Source organism: Maylandia zebra, linkage group LG7 (assembly GCF_041146795.1).
Source record: "Maylandia zebra isolate NMK-2024a linkage group LG7, Mzebra_GT3a, whole genome shotgun sequence".
Lineage (NCBI taxonomy): Eukaryota > Metazoa > Chordata > Actinopteri > Cichliformes > Cichlidae > Maylandia > Maylandia zebra.
The window spans coordinates 13130107-13151365 of record NC_135173.1 but is presented as its reverse complement, the minus strand read 5'-3'; the positions used below and the strand labels follow the sequence as shown (position 1 = coordinate 13151365).

At 39.6% G+C, this 21259-nt stretch overlaps 2 protein-coding genes across 3 annotated transcripts; one reads left to right on the top strand and one right to left on the bottom strand.

Moving 5' to 3' along the window:
- Nucleotides 1-7950: 7950 nt before the first annotated feature.
- ankrd34c (ankyrin repeat domain 34C) lies at nt 7951-11432 on the top strand. The gene is made up of 2 exons (XM_004553188.3): nt 7951-8338; nt 9231-11432. Exon 2 carries the CDS (start codon nt 9281-9283, stop codon nt 10868-10870), a length of 1590 nt encoding a protein of 529 aa, XP_004553245.1. The 5' UTR covers nt 7951-8338; nt 9231-9280; the 3' UTR covers nt 10871-11432.
- Nucleotides 11433-11447: 15 nt separating this feature from the next.
- On the bottom strand, nt 11448-21255 carry LOC101469393 (retinol dehydrogenase 13). Of its 2 annotated transcripts, none has more exons than XM_076885783.1 (7): nt 21126-21255; nt 16789-16929; nt 16514-16705; nt 16006-16167; nt 15746-15862; nt 15438-15642; nt 11448-12199 (listed from the first exon to the last, which is right to left on the bottom strand). In XM_076885783.1, exons 2-7 carry the CDS (start codon nt 16898-16900, stop codon nt 12103-12105), a joined length of 885 nt encoding a protein of 294 aa, XP_076741898.1. In that variant the 5' UTR covers nt 16901-16929; nt 21126-21255; the 3' UTR covers nt 11448-12102. The 2 variants fall into 2 exon arrangements, with proteins under 2 accessions (XP_076741898.1, XP_004553247.1); XM_004553190.3 differs by lacking the exon at nt 21126-21255 and adding an exon at nt 18175-18398.
- Nucleotides 21256-21259: the final 4 nt, after the last annotated feature.

Sequence of the window (21259 nt, the reverse complement as noted above, 5' to 3'; positions counted from 1 at the left end):
GGGGGGGGGGGGGGTTGACCACCTGGTTATATACATCAGCTGGAAAGGTGGTGAAGATCCTCTTGCTGTGAGGAATTTTGTCCATAGCAACCGCACATTCGTCACAAAATACCAACAAATCTACCATGATAAACATCTATTTTGTAATGCTGATCTAAATGTAAACATCCCAACAAGAGAAAAAAAATTGTGCCTGCATAACTGCCAAACTTACAGTGGATGTAAGCACACCTGTTTTCAGTGTTTCAAGCTTTGTGCTCTCACTACACTGGTGCAAAATTACAACTGCATGACATCCAAAAACCTCATCTTGCAATTACTCAGCAGTTTACACACAGAGCTCTGCAACATCCTGTTCCAGATCATGTAGAAGTTCCAAGATTCTGAATAGCTTTTCTTTTACTAATAAATATAAATGCAATTTTTCCTATATTCTATATATTCAACATTTCTTTTTTGTTTTATACCTTTAGATTTAGATTTGTTTACTTATACTGTATAACAGGGTCCCCAATCCCAGTCCACGAGGGCCGGTGTCCCTGCAGATTTTAGATGTGTCCTTGATCCATCACAGATGATTTAAATGGATAAATTACCTTCTCAACATGTCTTGAAGTTCTTCAGAGGCCTGGTAATGAACTAATCATGTGATTCAGGTGTGTTGACCCAGGGTGAGATCTAAAACCTGCAGGGACACCGGCCCTTGCGGACTGGGATTGGGAACCCCTGCTGTATAAGATCGACAGTGAATTACTGATCGTAATTCAGGATTTTGCAGGAAGTCCCTATTAAAAAATAGCCTTGCAGAAAAGAACAATCTGATACAGACTCATTCTCCACACACACTCTTGTACCAGAACATGTCTGTTCACATGTTGCTATGAACTGGTCTGCATTGGTGCATCATATCTTTATTCTCTTCCCCCTCCTGCCCCCCCCTCTTTCTTAAATAGATAACTATCATATCTGATATCATATCTCACAGTACAATAATATTGAATGGGTTGCATTGTTGTATTTTGTCATGTTTCTCAGGTCTTTGTCTGAATTTCTACGAACATTATTGCTAAGGATTGTCTTATTGCATTGGAGTCACACTGGGTTAAATATGTACACTTGGGTTTTAAGGGGTATTTATTTATTATTTTCTTCTTTTTTTTGGGTTGTATGGAAGCCCCAAACGCAATTTCATTGTTCTTGACAATGACAATAAATAAATAAATACTAAATACTCTGATTGAGCTTAATTGCCATGCTGTTTCTGGGGGGGGGGGGGGAAATACATGTGCAAAACCTGTGCATGTAGTGTTTATTTTTTTTAGTAGGTAACATGCTCCCTCATCATGTCTGCTTGTTTGCGACAGGCTAATTTGTGCTCCTCTTGGTAGATTGCGTTAGTCATTAATGAAATCAACTGGTCGCATCTGTTCTTCCAAATTACAGTATTGTTAGTAGATCACCTGCAGAACTTTCCTCTCTCATTTGTACATTTTTTTGTAATCGTGGCATCACCTTCTCAGACATTTTCAAATTAGAGTATCTGTTTGCCAAACTTTCTAAGGAGTTTTAAAGTATTACATCTGACAGTTTTCATTGTCTTACAGCTCCTTTTTTTTTCACAGCACCCAGCAATAATTACTGACTTGTGTTTGTCCTCATATACTGCCAGGTCATATATTGCCAGCTCATCCCACCTTCTAGCACAGCTGATTAAACCCAGCTGCAACAAGCTTGTGCCATCTTAGACTTGCCAGATTCTTGTAGCAGAACTAAAAGGACAGTTAGCTATTTAAAAATGAAACTCAATTAGCCTTTTATTGCTGGACAAAGATTAAGGCTAAGCACAAATTCTTTACACAGTATAGGATTTTGTGAAAAGTGCATCCTTTGAAAGGTTCACACACTATTTTGGATTTTTTTCTAAAAACGAATCTGCAGCTCCAACAAAGGTCTGGGAAAAGTTTCAGGAAGCTGGTCTTTAGTTTTTTGTGTAAACGGAGAAGCAAACAGTCAAACAAATGGTGCATCTCTTTCCACCACCTTTATCCTGCTATGTTGTTCTGGATTTATAGTCTTCAAATTCATCCACATTAGTCATGGGTGAACCCCTGGATTGACTCTTCAATAAAGGAGGCGGTCGTCCTGCGTTTCCGCCATGTTTCTAAGGCTTCTTAATCTACTCTAAGATCTGTGACCTGACAATTATCTTTCTTTTCTTTTTTTTTAACTGAGGCCAGGCTGGTCCTGTTCGGTCCTGTCATGTCTGATTCTGCTCATCTGCAGACACCCTCAAGGATAGAAAGGAGTGATCTGACGTCACTACCAGCAACATAGACAGAAAAAGCTCTTTCTTCACCTTGTGCTGCAGAGGAGGTGTATTTTGGTCAGAGTGCCTCATGGTGTCAAAGACGTCACAGTCTCAGGGGTGTGAACCGCGAGCAGAGTTCTCTAACTCACTGTCAGAACATCCACTCATCCACACTGATGTACCCACATACTCTGACGAGCCCAAACCTCTGACAGATGCAGCTATGAAACAGTCTGTGATGAATTCGTAGTGGAAAACTCAGTTTTTCACAGAAATTAATTTAACCCCATATCAATATTTGCTTTTACCTTATTCTGAAAAGGATAAAGATACTCCTACAAAAGTAAAACACTGTACATGATACTAAAAATTAGAAAAGATATTTAAGACACGATTACCTCAGTGTAATGGTAGGTAGGCCATATTCCTGGACTTCTATTGATGGCTGTATTTTTCTGTTGTCTTTCATTAGATAACTTATGGCAGGAAGAGTTTCTGCTCTCTACCCAGTGGGAGGCAAGACACACTGTTAAGCTTTTGATTTGGTGGTGTTAAGAGAGGTGTGACAGATCCTACCAAAACATCAATTTTGCCACTAATTACTTTTGTAGTTAGTGAGGCAGCTACACAGAATTTGAAACTCCACCTGAAACTGCACCTAATGAAATTCTCCTAACACTTGTTGATTTAGAGGGCGAAAGGAAAGAAAGCCACGAAACACGAGGGGAAAGTGAGAGTTTTTTGCGAGCGTTCGCCTTTCACATTTTTAACCATGTTAACAAAACTGTCATCCGTAGCTATATATCATGACCACTTTTTACTGACAGACCATTAAGGTGCCTCCTGTTCCAGTATCCAATTAAAGGCTTCACAACAACTACTAATAAGTGGAGTGTAGAGTTGATAAGCAACCAATTCTGAGGCTTCAAGCCCTCTGCTTCATTAGGAGGATGTTGAGCTAAAATAGAAAATTCAACACGGCGGACATCAAAGTGCCCACTCTGCAAAATGAGTAACAAACTCCTTATTAGATATGCACCAATCTCCTAGGATACAGCCAACGTACACAATGATCACCCAGCAAAATTGTTGCCTGTATAATGCTCTTGAATAATGCTCAACTCAATTACTGCTTGCCAGAAGGGCAGGTGTTGGTTTGCAATGCGAGATGAGAAAGAACAGAAGGACTGGTGAAGGAGAAGGAGGCAGAGGAGGAGTGGAACCATTTCAAGATTTCAACTATGAGAAAGTAGCACTTTTCAATATGAAAAGATCAAAGTGTCTGAAAATGTGTTATACTTCACGGGCTATAATCATGAGTGGACGAGGGGAAAGAAAAAAAAATCACTCGCAGCATATGTGAGGGGTGGCAGGTTTTTAAGCTGCACTGGAGGCATTTCCTTAAATCTGCCACGGTAGGAGGGAGACAAGGAGCAGTCCAGTCCAAAGCTGTAGCAGGGTTCGTGCGAGTTAATGCTGTCGCAGCCCACACATTCGCTTGATACAATCGCTGAGACACCAAATGCCATGAGAATGTCAAACTCAGTCTTTAAAGAGACAACCACCACAGAGCTAGAAGCACAACATCAGCACAACAACAGGCGATATATGTGCTAGAAAAAAACACACATGCAGGCTTCGGTGTCTTAATGCAAATGGAGTTATCAGGAAGGAATGGATAAGTGAGATATATATATGTTTTTAAAAAAAAAAGATTTATGGGTTTATTTTAGAAAAGGCAAATGTTATTCGGAATTCCTGTGTTCAGACAGTGGACGTAATTGTTATGGCAGAATTGTTGTGACTTTGGGCTTAATTGAAATTTCTGTAGAGGCAGCTCTCCAATCGTATCTGTATCCTTTATGTCATTTCGTTTATTGTTTATGTGTCCATATGCAAAATGTGATGCGTTCATCTGCAGCTGGCTAACTTAGTCTTCCACAAAGACTAAAAACAGGATCAAACAGCTACACAAATCAAAGTGCGAAAACAGCAAATCAACAGTTTTGGAGGGTGTTATGTATCAGACTATTTCTTGGCTGAGCAGTTTCCCAGCAACCAGTGGTGACTCCGGGAGATTATTGTTCCCAACCAAGTATTCCCAATAAAACAGCAGTTTGCTTTTTTTTTTTTTTTTTTTTACAATTAGGTATTTGTAAAGAAACTAGCAGCTTCTCAGATGTGACTTTTGTTGCCACTGGAGAGCGCCAGGTAAACTGTGTTCAGTTAATTATTTATTTACATAATTAACAGGCTGTTACGGGGGATCAAGGAATTTTCTTTGACTCCCATAACAGCCATAATATCCCGGTCTCCTTAAGTGCTTTCCCCATTTCCTCAATTATCCAAAACAATTCACACCCTAATGCTAACCTTAAATTTAACTCACGTTATAGTTGGCATTAGTTGGCTAATGCTAGTGTTCAAGATTACTTATGTATACATAAAAAGATATAATGTTCTTCACGTGATGTGCTTGAAAGCAGTCCAATCAGATTCTCTTGAACAATCTGGGTTCACTTTTGTCATAATCATAGCCTGTATATAAAAGATGGATATAAACACTGTGATTAATGTAGTTATGAAGCTTCAAACTGGCAGAGGTCGGTATTTCATAAACCTACACTACAAGCCAGGGGAGGCTCTGATTGATGCTTGTTTTATGGTACCACGGGATTGGCCATTTGCATAGGTATGCACCTGTGGAGAGCCTTCAGAGAGAGGTTTTCAACCTACAAAAAACGCACAGTATTCCAAAAACCGAACAGCATGTAACTGTTGAATGCTAAATGCTGATTGGCTGTGATAGTGGAGCTTAAAAAGAACAGGAGCAGCGTGGAAAAAACATCAGAAATGAAATGATACAGTATTAAAAGTACAGAGAGTGGCAGCACTGGACACTTTTCACTGTTTTTAAAACTCTGTTTCAGTTCATCACTTTACATGTTAGAACTTCTCTCTTCTCTGGGGCTGGCACACAAGCAAGACTAGAAAAAAGTCTTGGTTTGGACACTGCCTACATCTAGCATCAGATGCTCTCTGCAGGTAGAAGGGCTGACGGTTGTACCCTATGGTCTGCCAGTCGATTGCCAACAGATAGCCATGTTCAGCCTACAAGAAATCAAAGGATAACACGTATTTCTTGCCTAGCAGCTTGTCAGTAACACAGTAAAGCATGCCCTGCTTTATCCTTGTTTTGGCTTTGTTGTTCTTGTTGTTATTTTAATGTAATGTGACCCTATTTATGTACAAGAAGAAAACCAGTGACTGAGATCAGGAATTTGTTTACCGAGGTCACAGATATGGCAGCTCAGTAGCTCTGCTAGAAGTCAGAGAAAGTGCAGGTTAAATGCATTGGCTAGTTCCAGCCATCTTTTATATACAGTGTATGGTTATGAGACATTTGTAACCTGTTTACAGTCTATGTGCTGAACTCATGAAAGTGATGAAATTATAAAAGACACTTTAAACAGAATAAATGTAACTTTAACAACACTTAAGAATATTTATTTGTTAAAATTACATATCTTTGCCACAATACCAAGATTTGCTCAATTATTTAAATTAGTGTTCTGCAATGAGTTGTCACCTGACATTTCAGAGGAGGATGAAAATTAAACAGTAATCACAGCGAAGAATAAATATGTGCTGACATGTTGCACTATATATTTTTTAGACTTTCCTGTAGCACTTGGCTGTATCTTACTTTCAAATTTTACTGGCTTTGACAACAGCAACTTTCTTTTTCAGTGCAATAAAAAAAAACTGAGCATATTTATATTTGCAGTTTACAAAAACAATTTCCTTTCTTGTTTTCTCAAAACTGAGGCATTATTTGAAATTAAGGTTAGACATGAAGTGCTCTGTTCTTCCCGTCTCCTGGAAAAATTGTGATCAGACTCTAAATTTGAAAACTGCTGATAACTTTTATGTGTCCTTTGTCAGAATATATAAATAGTTTTTGAGCTACTGTAGTCTGATGAGTAAAAAATGTCACAATTCAGACAGAAGAAAAGGTTATATTTAGAACGGAGGGGAGGGAGAGCAGCAGCTGTGGTGTAAGATATCTGAAAATGGAAAGTGCTCCCAGGGGTGATGGCGCTTATTCTCTTCACTTTAATTATTTATTTTTCCTCTATATACTGCAGACGACAGCATCATCGGGGCAAAGATCACCCTCTGTGAGGGCCACTGACGTCCTTTTGGCTCCCAGTGATAATGAATGTGTCTAAACTAGTCAGCTTTGGCCTTTGATCCTTGGATCATCATGATTCTCTGAAGTCTGTCTATAATACAGACCCATATAATTTTTACTCAACAGTATAAAATGTGAAATATACATAATAGCATCTGAATAACAATTTCAGTTTGTGTTTGACAAAAAAAAAAAAAAAAAACTTCTTAGAACTTCCTATTCTTAGAATCAAGTTTGACACTTAGAAGAACAGTTTTTACTCATCTACATATAAACCAATATTTTACACAACTCTTTTAGTCATTTCTGGTGAAGAAATGACAATATTTAGCCAGACTGTTAATGCCTCTTGAACAGGAGGGGCATACTCTTTTGAGGTGGTGACTACAGCATGAGCTGCTTTATGAAACTGCCTTCTCCATGTGCCTTGTAAACAACACTTCCTCTGGGACTGAGAAGGCAATCACAGGTGAGAAATCACTGGCAACATTGACAGCTGAAGTCCTGAGACGTCAAGCCTTTGGATAGGTAATAAAGTGATTAGTCTTAGAGTCAGAAAAAAAGAAAAGAAAAAAAAGGAGCAGGGGTCAAAGGATTAATGATTGATTGTGGTGGTGGTGACTTACTCATGAGTGGAAAATAGATCCAAAAATAACTGCATAAAAAATGCCATATAATCCTGTCTGTCCGTGGAGGAATGTGTCTGATTTACCTGTTCTTTGCAGGGCTGAGAACATCACTGTTCTCATTAGAAACTGCTTCTGTGCTGTCTCATAGCAACCTAAAAATAGAAATGTCCCTATTAGGCTGTATAGCTGCGATGGCTGCTACAAGTTTTGGCTTCTTTAATTGTACTGTAAATATATAGGTGCAAAATATTTTTGCTCTCTCACATAATTTGTTGAGTACATGACAATGAGAGAAAGAAGCGCTGCAGATATGCATAAACATTAAATATTAACTAATGCTTTGTATCAAAGTGTCACTGCTTAAAAATATGATTTCTTTTTAAAAAAAATGAAAATAAGAAAAGAAAGATAGCTGGTGAATATATCCTATTGGAATTCCCTGCAAGAAGCAGCGTGATGGTGGTCCAGGCACATTTTACAACTGAATTGTTTTCTCTGTGCCCTTTCATACATGGCAGACAGACAACCTGCCTTTATTCCTGTTCCACCCTGCAGAAAGATTAAATCGTATTTATAGCGCAGACTTACTATCTGAAGAAAATTCAAAAAGCAGCCTAAGCACTAGGCTCTAGGAGAAAAAGCAGCCTTCTCATCTTCATCACGTGTAGGCCAAACTGTGCCCACCGTTTTCATTTTCATACTGCTCTTTTGACATAATTAAAATAACACGCGCGCGCAGATCATTTGCATGTCTTTAGGAGGCAGCACTCGTTTTGTTTGTGTCCAGCAGATATAAAGACCGAGACAGAGGTTTTTCATCAGACGCAATTTATTTTGGTCGACTCTGACGTCAAGAGAACACACGTTTCATTCAACCAGCAAGAAAGTAAGTTATTTATAACCCGCAGCATCTCCAGGTTGTGATCCTTGAGTGCGCAGTGAAAGGAATACTCCCCATTGGACTGATGTGGTGTGCCTCCATAACAAAAGCCACACAGCTCATGCGTTATGGTGCCAGAGAGGCACGGCACACTGTAACCTAAACCAAGACGTATTGATGGGAACAGTCACGGCTGCATAACAAAAAAGAAAATAGGATTATTGTGGAGAACTTCAACAAACTTTCTGTTTTGAATCTTTAATTTCGCCCTCGCAGATGGCAGAGCACTGGTTACTTTGAACATGGAAAATCTCCTCTTTGACCAGGTAAGGAAACAACTGTCACACAAACAATATTACACGTGAAGGTTAATTAATTCAACTTTACCTCGCTATCTTGTATCGGTGAAGGCGGAGGCTGTTAAATTAGATCGACAGCTTGTGTTGCATGTGAAATCAAATGTATGTCTAATGTTGGCAAATTAATATTCAAACTGCAGATAAAATGTTTACATTTGGGATTTGAAGCAGAATAAGACGACGAACACCGCAACGTGTAATGGAGCGCGTCTTTCGAGCCAAGTTACCCAAAATGAGAACCGCGGACAGCGACTCTTTGAGCTTAGCGTGACGTTATTTAATGTCGCCAGTTAAAGAGCTTGAACAGATGTTTGGATCACTATTTGAAATTTATATAACAAACATCGCATTTACGCGCAGTCTCTCGTATATTCGTCCCAGAAAGGTGGAAAAATTATGTTTATGCTTACTTGTAGTGAATACTGGAGGCTTTTGTGTCAGTATCAGTATGTTGGGTGGGGGGTGGGGGGCACTGCTGTCTAGATAGAGGTTTAGAAAAAAAAATCAACTTTGATTATGACATCATGACACATCTATCAGTAGTGTTTATGACTCTAACAGGTGTGTTACCACGCTGACTTCTGCATGGATATATGTGATCTTTGAGGACGTGCATGAGCATTTTAGGAAAACTGCCAATTTTTTGTACAACACTGATTCAATTTCAATAATTAAACAAACAATATATCCACTATATTTCACAGATCTATAAGAGTAAGTTTTATTTTTATTTTCTTTAGGTTGTAACAGACTGCCACCTGCTGGCAGTGATAACAAATAGAAAAGCAGACAAACAAAGTGGGTATTAATCACTCATTTTACTATGTAAGCTGAACTAATTCCACAAATTTGTTCAAAGGGCTGCGAGCTGTGAGTTCAGTACTGAGAAGATCTGTGATTGGCTGGGTAATGGCAGATATTCTGGAACTGCGGACAGATGGAAACTCACTCCTGAAGGCAGTGTGGCTCAGACGCTTGAGACTCACCAGGCTCTTGTTGGAAGGAGGTGCCTACATCAACGAGAGCAATGAACGTGGGGAAACACCTCTCATGGTGGCCTGCATGTCCACACACACCGACCAGCAGAGTGTAAGTAAGGCAAAGCTCGTAAAATATCTGCTGGACAACCAAGCGGACCCCAACATACAGGACAAAGGAGGTCGGACAGCTTTAATGCACGCCTGCATTCACAAGGCTGGACACAAAGTGGTGGATCACCTACTTAGCAACGGTGCTGATCCCAGCCTGGAAGACAGGAGCGGGGCCTCAGCGCTGGTCTATGCCATAAACGCAGATGACAAAGAGACACTTAAACTGCTCTTGGATGCATGCAAAGCTAAAGGCAAGGAGGTGATCATAATCACCACAGACAAGTCACCATCTGGCACTAAGACTACCAAACAGTATCTAAATGTCCCTCCATCACCAGAGCTGGTTGAGAGATCTTCCCCGGCGTACTGCACTTCTCCCTCTGATATTAACGTCACAGCATCGCCCTCACCTGAGCAAGAGCAACAAAACACAGTCTTCAGTTTCCAGACAAAGCTAAAAACCTCCAGCTCAGCTTCGAAACTTGCCAATGGGCCCACGTCGCCGACGCGGCGGCCTGCAAACCCCAAACGTGCACGTTTGCCTCAGCTGAAGCGGCTGCAATCAGAGCCTTGGGGGTTGATTGCACCCTCTGTCCTGGCTGCTGCTGCCGCCGCCGCCCATGATGAGAGTAAGAAAGCTAGTTCTGATGAGGATGTTGTTGCAGGGGTAAACGGACTCTCTCTGAGTAAGAGGTCGGCTTTATCTCGACAGAACAGTGTAGATGGGAAGGACAGCTTATTCCCACTAGTGGGAGAACAGCCCTGCAAAATGACCACCTCATTATCAGTTCCTCCAACATCTAAACCATCATATGAGAGAACGCTAGGCCAACACCAGCCACTGGCACGGCGCAGCACGGTGCCTACAGAGCAGGAGAGCAGCAGCTGCAGCAGTGGACTAGCCAGTCTGAGAGACACAATGCATAGGAGACACCTGGGGAATGATCACTATGACTCAGACTCACAGCTCTATTCAGACTCTGCCATGTTAGATTCTCCTAAGGTCCCGGTGGAGCGCAGGAAACTAAACACCTCTCCACTTGTGATGTTAACCAGCTCCAGAGAATCTCTAGACAGCAATGCCAGCACATCCTCTCCCAGCACAGCACGCAGGCGTGCACCTGGTCTCCTGGAGAGAAGAGGCTCAGGCACACTTCTGCTGGATCACATCTCCCACACCAGGCCTGGCCACCTCCCCCCTCTTAACATAAACCCAAACCCTCCCATTCCCGATATCGGGGCTAGCAACAAGCCCTCCTCACCTCTGGCCACAGGTATTAGATCTATAGCTCCAGTAGCACCAAACACACCAAAGAGAGGTGGCCTCAAGTTGAAGAAGAAACTTGTGAGAAGGCACTCTATGCAAGTGGAACAGATGAAACAGCTTTCTGATTTTGAAGAGCATTAGTTAGTTATGAAGTTTATGCAGCAAATATTGTGGAAGTAGAGATGTTAACACCATAGATTGTGAGGAAGTACATCCATAGTCTACACAAGTCATTTGTGTCATTTGTGTAGACTCAGAGCCATCTAGTTGTTGAATTATGTGTAATTAAAAAATATAGATAGAATATATAGATACATTAAAACTGAGCAATATAGGTAGATTTCCTCCCCGTGTCACACTCAACCTTAAGGATAACTATCTTTTGACTTCACAACATCTGCTGTATATGTTTTACAGTTTTGAATGTAAATGCCAAGATATGGTACTTTTCCTCTGAACTAGCTGATCATGTAACATTAAAGGAACACACAGGGTACATTTGTAGCTGGTGGCAGATAGGGTGCACTTTGTGCATATGTAATTAGCACCATAATGGACATTCTGTCTCACGAAAAAAAAGAAAAAAAGAAAAAGAAAAAAAAATGTGATGCATTTGTCTGAGATGTAGCTTTGGATAAGATGAAATTGGACTGTTTGTAGCAATTCTGTACAAAGTGCCTTTAAAAAGAAACCGAAAAAAGTGATGAGCAGATACAAATTTTGTATAAAGAAAACTTTAATTCATGGTGATGTAACCAACATGTGTTTTGTCTCAGCACTGCTGGTCTCACATGGATCAAAATGAAGACTCGTGATGAATACATAGGATGTGGATAAACAGTATGCCTTAAAAGACAGGTATAACAATGGGCTATGTATAAGAGCACTTTAATGCCCACGAGAAAGAAACTGAATACCACTATTAGCAGTGTTACAAAAAGCTAAAGCACATTCATATATAATTCTTATATGATAAACCCAAGCAACAATAAATGACATTTTAACCCTTAGTCCACACAGATATTGGTGAAACCCATCAATTAAAATGTCATTTCAAGCTAAAGGCAATCAATGCTAAAGATCATACAGCTTCCATGTAACTGACCTGTGAAGCATTGCTTCTGTTAAAGAAAAAACTTAATTTAATTCATAGTATTTTTCCAATTAGTTTGTTGTATATTCTAAATAAATGTCTATCACTTGTGAATTTCTGTCTTTTGTTCATTTGTTGTCCTTAAGCAGGAGCTCAGCTGCTACTAGCAGCGCAGATGTTCACTAGAAAGAGTACCAGTTCTTTCCTCAGGCCACCTGGCAGTCCAGTGGCACCGCGATGATGACAATCATCATCAAAATCATCATCATCGTCGCTGTGACTATGTCAGACCGACCACAGAGGCACTCAGCTCCCACAGCTTCTTGGCAGCTTCATCATCCAGACCCTGAGGGGCTGCTGTTTTAGGGGCGCAGTCGCTGTAATCAGTGCAGACTTTAGTGTTAAACACACAACTTGATCTGTTCATGCTGAGTTGATTAAGTCACAAGAACAAGTTAATCAGTCAGATAAAAAAGGCAAGATATGCAATCAAAGGATAATTTACAAGGCAACAATGTCTTAATATTTTATACTGTTTTCTTAAAGATAATTATAGGAATTTAGATATTTATTAGTTATGTTATTACCCATATAATTTCATACAAAGACCAAAAGAGTCAGTTTTCACTTTATATACAAAAATAACATCAAGTAGAGCCAAACCGATATTTGTTATGTGGCGATATATCGGTATGGTTGACAACTAAAACCTCCAATTATGTTATAAATGTTGATGTTACACAGATATTCCACCAGATGGCACTCCGCAACTTCCCTGTTGGCATCGATAGGAGAAGTGTAAATGAGTAACCCATGACTTGTGGTGACAACAAAGCAACATTCCAAATATGGGTATTGGTCATAAAAGTCCAATATCAGTCAGGTTCTAGTATCAGCAGTTTAAATTAAGATTAAATCATATGCTTTGTAATTGCTAAAAAAAACTATTAAGGAAAATCTTAAAATGTTCTAATTTCAAACAAGAACACTCAGAAAACGGGACTTCCTTTAAAGGGCAAAGGCTATACTAAAACTTTGATGTTTTTTAATTATTATTATTATTATTATTATCATCATTTTATTACAACATCCTGATCTCAGCCTGTTATGGGTTCATTCTGACATCATAGGGTGTCATAGTGGGAGAAAAAAAAGAGGTGTGTTGTAGAGCACTCTTCATGTTCCCTTTCATATGGAACATAATACTTATTATATTGTATTTTTTTCCAAGGTCAACTTTGACCTTGGGCACCAACAATAAAGGTCAAGGTCAAATGTTTAGCCAACCCAGGTACTCATGCCCACCAAGACTTTGTATATTGTTTGAACTTGATCCATAAAACATTGGGGGTAATATAAAGTTTTTACTGACTTTCACATTTGGTACGACATTGACTAGATTTTCACCTAAATTAAATCAGCTCGAGCTGTTGTAGACTGCTAACAAACAGACAGACAAACAAACAAACAAACAGAACAGATTACAGACTCGCTCACTTCAGGGGGAGAATTAATAAATACACAGACTGTGGAGAAACATCAAGACAATCTATTTTTAGGGAAAGCCCTGCTTATTTTAGCAAAACAGTTCTAGATGTGAGCATGGCTCTTTAGTAGATAAATGCTAAACTGTTTGTTACACAGTGTGTTAGGTACAGTGTTAGGTACACAATAAATACAATAAATGAATAGAATGATCTGGTCATTGTGATGTGAAGAGTTAATGGAAAATGATCCTCATCAGGCCTCAGATACTTTAAAATGTGCTGCCAGCATTTATATATACCCTCCATATATATATATATATATATATATATATATATATATATATATATATATATATATATATATCCTCCACATCTTCTCGAGAGAAGAGCTCGAGAAGATGTGGAGGGTGAAGGTAACGGTGGTCCCAGTGGTAATCGGAGTATTAGGTGCAGCGACTCCCAAGCTAGGCGAGTGGCTCCAGCAGATCCCGGGAACAACTTCGGAGATCTCTGTCCAGAAGAGCACAGTCCTAGGAACAGCTAAGATACTGCGCAGGACCCTCAAGCCGCCAGGCCTCTGGTATATCTATCTATCTGTCTATCTATCTATAAATATAAATATGTGTGTGTGTGAGCATGCAATCAGCTCTTGCCATTTTTAAAATCTTGAACACATGCAGCACCACTTAAATGTCAGTCATTCACTGGTAAATGGCTGAAATGCCTGATAAGATAATGTCAGCAGTAATGAAATACTGGAAATCTGCAAAAGGTGGAAAGCTGTCAGTGTATTGCAGCTGGTTTGTGGCATTTATATTGACTGTGATTTTGTCTAGGCATTTTTTTTCTGGGCATGCACACTGACGCAGCGACCCTGCTGACATGATGATTCCTTTATTTATCATATGATCTTGACTTTCTGTCTCAAAAAGATTCCTTGTATCAAAATCTCATTTTATATTGTGCTAATCCACATTTTTATATTAGTGCTAAATTGCTACTGTAGTATGCTTACAATGTAAAAGGGGTCGCTTGTAGTTGCAAATGAGTCACTCACCAAACACCCCTCACCTCTACAAAGCCTTTAAGTCTCCTTAGATAATTGCTCTGATTTTCCAACCCACAATTCTGGTCTCATCAGCTAAGCTTTCACCTGTAGCACACAGCTATTTCCTGCATAAAAGCCTCGATGAGCCTGCTCTACACTGCTCTACCAGCCCAGAAACAAACAGATGACAGTTAATAGACCAGATTAGATGGTGTTCAGAATTTAGGATTCAGCAGCTAAAAACACAGAATTGTCCCCCAGGAGTAAGACCAGAGTTAAAATGAGAGTGAATAATTATTTAACATTCACGAAAAGGTTAAGTACACGACCCCAAATGAACGTTAATGTGTCTGCTCGTTATGTTTTAGATGTGTCCGTCTAATTCACTGGATTTGAATCAGTGTTCACGCTGACATCATTTACTGGACTTGGACAACATTTTTCATGCATAGAGGAATTATCATGCTGTGGAAAAACCCACAGCATGTTAACACATTAGGTTTTTAAACAGTTGTGTTAACTGGACTTAATTATATTCAACAAATCACAAGAACATTTATTTTACTGTACGCAGATCAACTGTGTTCCCTGTTGTCACCTTTAAAAGGCCCATTGAGAGGTTGGAGAATCCTACTAGACATGACTGACTGGCACTAAGTAGTTTCTTTATCAGTGTTATTAGAAAATTTTTTCTGCTTTTACTATCAGCTACTTGTAGTTTTTTAAAGTGCAAAAGCAATCCCTAACTCACGTTCCCTATCATCAAAATGAATCCAATGACTCCCGTGCAATGACGTATTCAGAGTATAATTTTGAAGAAAATAAAGAACTGGTATCAGATTCATTTCCTGTGTCTGCACATCCACTGAGGGAAGATATTGCATTAGACTGCACTGAGAAAGAAGAGTCCAGCTGTTTCATTGCTAATATGCTTCATTACACATTCACAATACCAGTCTCAGTAGAGTATGTTAGTGTTGTTCTCAATATGATCCATTTCCCCCACATGGGCGAGCCGAGCAATATCCCTTTTGGCTGTCTATCAATAAAGAGCCCATCTGTTGAATTACACAGACTGACCTGTAATAGAGTCCACTCTCATTTTGCAGGCTTTCCTCCACAGCGCAGTAGATGGTGGTCTGAGCTCCTTCTGTCGGATTCTTGATGAAAAACACGAAGGGCACATACAAAACCCTCTTCCACAGGGGCACTGTGGGCCAGAAGTGTCGGCCAAGCTCGGTGCGGATGACTCCAGGGTGGAGGCTATATGCTGTTACGCCAGTACCTGCAAAATGACAAGATGCAGAACACAAGTCATTACAAGGACATGAAATCCCATTCAATGTGTAACGACACATAGAAATATAGATATAAAACAGACGCAGCACCTTGCAGCCTGTTGGCCAGCTCTTTTGTAAAGAGGACATTAGCTAGTTTACTTTGAGCGTAGCTTCTCCAAGGCCGGTAATCTTTGTCCTGATTTATGTCATCAAAATGGATTTGACCTGTTGAGAGAAAGCACTTCATCCTTATTCACAGATGTGGTATTTAACATTAAATGAATATAAAAGGATGACATTCCTGAGAGATTTAAAAAAAACAACTAATTCTCTTTATATGAACTAGAAAAAAAGAGGAAAAACTGCACCTCTCTCATGCGCTAAGCTGGAGACATTCACAATGCGGCTCGGCGCTGACTTCTTCAGGAGATCTAACAGACAGTTCGTTAAAAGGAAGTGGCCCAGGTGGTTCACACCAAATTGCATTTCAAAGCCATCTTCAGTCTTCCATTTTGGACAGCTCATTATGCCTAAAGGTAGGAATATCAAAGGAAATGTATTTACCGCCTGTTAAAGTAAAGTGTGCGTGTTAGTCCCCATAGGGAAATAGTTCCTCTGCATTTAACCCATTCACCCAGTGAAGCAGTGGGCAGCCGCCAGTGCAGCGCCCGGGGAGCAGTGTGTAGGGACGGTACCTTGCTCAGGGGCACCTCAGGGTAGCCGTTCAGTGGAGTCAAACCCCCGACCTTCCGATCATGGGGCCACCACTCTACCTACTGAGCTATCCCTGCCTGTTAAACACGAATGCACAGTCACAAAGCTGGCATAATATGCTACATCACACCATAGTGGGTCTGATGTGATTTATACATCCACCTGCATTATTGATGAGAACATCCAGGCGCTCCTCACTTGCTAGGACATCTTTGGCAAGTTGGCGTATTGACTGTAGAGATGCCAAATCCAACTTTCTGACAATCACGCTGTCATTTCCGCTTCTCTTTTTCACTTCTTCTGCAGCTTTATTAGCTCTTTCCATGTCCCTACAAGCCAGAATAACCCTCGCGCCTGCAATGCGGGAGCAAAGTCATTACACCTGAACAGATATTAGATTATAAAATTGGATATATAAATCCTGGCAAATCACCAACCTCTTCTAGCCATGTCAACAGCAGTTTCTTTGCCAATCCCAGTGTTGGCTCCAGTGATCAGGACTGTCTTTCCATCTAAGCGGGCTTTGCTGTGACACACACCACCTGCCATCCACTTCTTCAAACCAAAAAGTCCCACTCCTGTAAAAATGTCCGCATAGTGACAGCTCTAAATCTCCACTGATCAGAGCCATCTTCACCTTCTAGAAAAGGAAACCCCCACCCACCCAAAACAAAACACAACTGCACAGATTCAACAGATGTTTTAGGACCAAGATTTTCTCAAATATAAATTTCTGACCCCTTCTTCCACACCCTGAAGATAATACACTTGAATGAGTTTAACAGAAAAAGCCTTAAAGTGCCTTAAAATAATCTGAGAAATAATTAAAACTGCTTTTTTCTTTGTCCAAATGTGCATAAATATTTTTTTTAAAACATTGTCTCTCTATTTTACATAACTACAAATTGAACAAGTTTGGGTTTTGGGATGGTGATTGTGTAAAAAAGTGTTTTTTAACATCTAAACTAATAAAAACTCAAATAAAAGTCAACACTTTCAAACAATAAAAATACCGGCAAACCAGTAGACACACCTATAGCATCAATTTGAGAATCCTAGGTGACTTCCTTCTCAAATTAATAACATTTTCAGAAAACTATTCCGCTAACCTTTAGGTTGAGTTCACTGAGATTTAAACTCATCCGAGGTATTTAGTAGATGCACCTATGTTATTAATTTGAAGCATTTACAAAATAAACTGAAATGAGCAAACCTACTGGAAACGAACTGAAATTAAACAGAATTAAAAGCAAAAGCAAAAGTCAAAACGAAATAAAAAATAAAAACAAATTAGTAACTATAAAGCTATGATGGCAGACCGTGACCGTGAAAATATCAGGTTCCCTACCTTTTTTTGTAATAAATAAAACAAGCTAGCAAACCACCTAAAAAAACAAATATAAACAATATAGGCACATCAAAAGTGTGAAAGCTCATTCAAACTGCACTGTAAAGCACCAGGCACACCTAGAACAGTGTGTTAGTGAATATTTAGTTAAGATGTTAATAAGCTGTAGCTTAACAAATTCACTTTAACTATATTCTTATAAACGTGATGCAAAATCAAAGGCACTTGTCATTTTAACGAGCACGTGGGTCCGTGCGCAAAAGGCCTACATGCTTATGCAACGTCAAGTAAACGTCACAGAGTCTGTAAAAGAGCACGAGCTAAGACAGCCATCCGTGTGCTGTTTACAGTCTACACGTATGATCAGACCATTAATGTAAATCAGTGATTAGCTATTATATGAGTTACTTTGTTTTTCTTTTAACACACAACACCTGCTTTTGTGAAAAAGAGCCTGCGTCGGGTCACTTCATACCTGCTACTGTGACCAATGCAGTAGTTTTAGGATACTGGGAAACAAATGAGCGTGCAGCCGAGGAGGTCCGCATTGTCCCTGCTGACCCTGTTACTGTTTATGAATCTGCTTCTCTTAAAGTCCGGTTGGAGAAACGCCGGCGAACTTTCCTGCAAGCGAGACCTTACTGCCTGCTACAAAGTAAACCGCGTCAATAACAGCTACATAACAAGCGGAGCCTTTGCCCAGGAAGTACCGCCCATCGCCGCCCTACACGGGAATCCTATTGGTTCATTTTTGTCAATAGTGTTAATAATATTTTTAAGCAATTTTTTAAAAGCTATTGCCAAAGAAAGCAGCTAGTAAAGTACATTTTGGCTATTTTAGAACTTTTTTTTTTTTTTTAGATTTTTAACAAATCTGAAAAAGTTCAATGCTATTAAACTAAAAACAAACAAACTCCAATATAACAAAATGCAATCAAATCAAACTGTAGTGGTATCTTTAGGATTTAGTAAAAACATCTTTGCTGAAACTATTATCATCTCACAACTTTCCATCTTCTCGTTTCATCTGCTCCCTCTAGAGGTCACCACAGTGGATCATCTGCCTCCATCTCACCCTGCCAGCATCCTCCTTTGACACCAACCTTCTACATATCTGTATCATAACAGGCTGTTAAACATCCTCTTCAATCTTGCTGCTATCTTTCTCTCTCACATCCCCTCAGACACTTGTCTCCACCGACACCCACCCTGCCCACACTCTCTTCTTCACCTCTCTTGTGCACTGACCACTGCCACACCAGGTATTTAAACTCATCTACTTTCACTACTTCTGCTCCTTGCATCTTTACCTTTCCACCGGTCTCCCTCTCATTCACACGCATGTATTATGTCTTACTTGAACTTTATTTCTTTTTCTCAGTGTCATTTGTGAATATCATAGTCCATGGAGTCTCTTTCCTGAAAGGGTGTAAAAATCAAAAAGGGTGTAAATCAGACATGATGATCCACATCTTTCTATGGCAGTAATAAAATTTAATAATCAAATAAAAATAAATAAGGTGTAAATAAGATGTTTTTTTTTACACTGAATGTCAGCTGTTTTTTGTTTTGTTTTGTTTTTACAAAATACATTTTTGTTCTAAAATAAAGCCAACTGCATCTCTTAAAGCTGCATTTCCATTTCAGCTTTATTTAGGTATCATCAACTCATAAAATATGCAAGGTCAATGTATGCTGGGCTCAAGATATAATATGTGCAGTTATTATGCAGTGAAGCACAGCTGGTATGCAATAAAGCACTCGTGATTTAAGCTTAATAAACAGACAAATCTATCATCTACAAGGAATACTCATAAATTGTACAGCAGATGTCGCTGTAGGCTCATCAACGCTGTCTTGGTGTATTTTTACGTGATTCTAGCAGATGAGACACATACATCACATTAGCCCTTAAACTAGGCCTATATTTCATTTCTGTTTTAGTCACAGTTGCCAGTCAAGCACAACAAGACGTGTTTTGAAGCTATATAAAACACCTAAGAATCACATGATATCCCAAACTCCTACGAGCACATTAAGAACTGTCTGTGCTGTTGAGTGAGCAGACAAAAGAGGAAACCCACCAGAAGCACCGAGATGACAGTAATAACAGCATCAGCCTACACTATCAGATCTCAATTAAAGCCTAATCAGAGCTGCAGTGGAGCAACTGAATCTGGAATAAAATTTTACTGTGTCAGATCAATAAGGCGTGCTTTCTCTGAACTTTAAAGCATAACACAATGAGTCTAGACAGGGACAATATAGAGAGATTTGACCTTGTAATTCTTGTGACACCTGAGAGTGAATGTTTTCACTGTGGAGAGCTGCGGAGTGTCTGTAAATCGGGGAAGCACAGGCCACAAAGTACATGTGAAAACCTAGAGGTGTTCTGAAGTGGCTGTATAAAGTGAGAGGATTAGCTAACAGCCACCTGACTGCAGTGACCATGCTCTTTATTGCAGCCTCTCATTGAATATGCAGGTCAAAGTTTTGTATTTCAGGGACAACTGAATGACATTCTTATTGCACTGACCTTCTCGACATTGTTATTACACACAGTTTAAGCCATGCTGCTTGGGTAAATACATTATTGTTAAGGCTTTAGAGGTTTTTTCAACCAGCGGAGGCCTGCTATAATCTGAAGAGCACTTTAGAGGTGACCTGGCTGTCTCTTTTACTGGCTCACTACTAAGCCCGTCATGTGACTCCTCTGCAGACCTATCTCCGAGTATGGTAACCTTCCCCTGCTAAAATTAGAGGGCCCTCTGCTGAGACATTGTGGAATGTATCTTTCCCGTACCCATCCTGGAGACAAATCAGGACCTTAATAAATTTTCATAATGACTGTGTTTTTACCTTATGTCGTGACTGCTAAATTACCAATGATTTGTCATGAAAATTGTCAAATAGAAAATATCAAAGATAAATCTGTTATGATTGAGTTTGTTTAGAGCATTATATATCTCAGTCATTGCGATTTGTGTTAATGACGTAGTACTTTTGCCTTAAAACCAAGCAGATTTATTCTGATTTAGTTATTAGGACATTACATTGTTGCTGATTATTTCAGTGGGTTTCCTCTAATATGAAGATATGATCCAGCATGTATTCTACATAATAAATTACAGGCCTACATTAGCTAGATCTTAATGAATATTGGGTGACTGTAAATGCGTAGAGCTTCAGAAATTAATTTAATATATTTAGAAAACAAACAGGTAATATTTCTACAATGACCATTAGATTGGAACTATTTTGTAACAACTGTAAAAAACTTTTAAACTCCGCATTAAGCTTTGAGTAAATGAGCCTGATGACTTTGTTTGGGTTATTATGGTTTGTACAGAAAAGAAAGCCCGCATATACTCAATATTTATCTTGCTTGCAGGCTGTGACCTTTGTGTGGATTACCCCGTAGTTCACCTTGATTCAGTCGGGGTTATCCGGTCTCTATAACGAGCCTCTGTGGTGTTTAACCGCCGTTTTGTTGCGGTCCCTCCTCTGGGTATGTGTGACTCTGACGTAGCACTCAGCGTCTCCCGCCGGGGAGGGGAGAA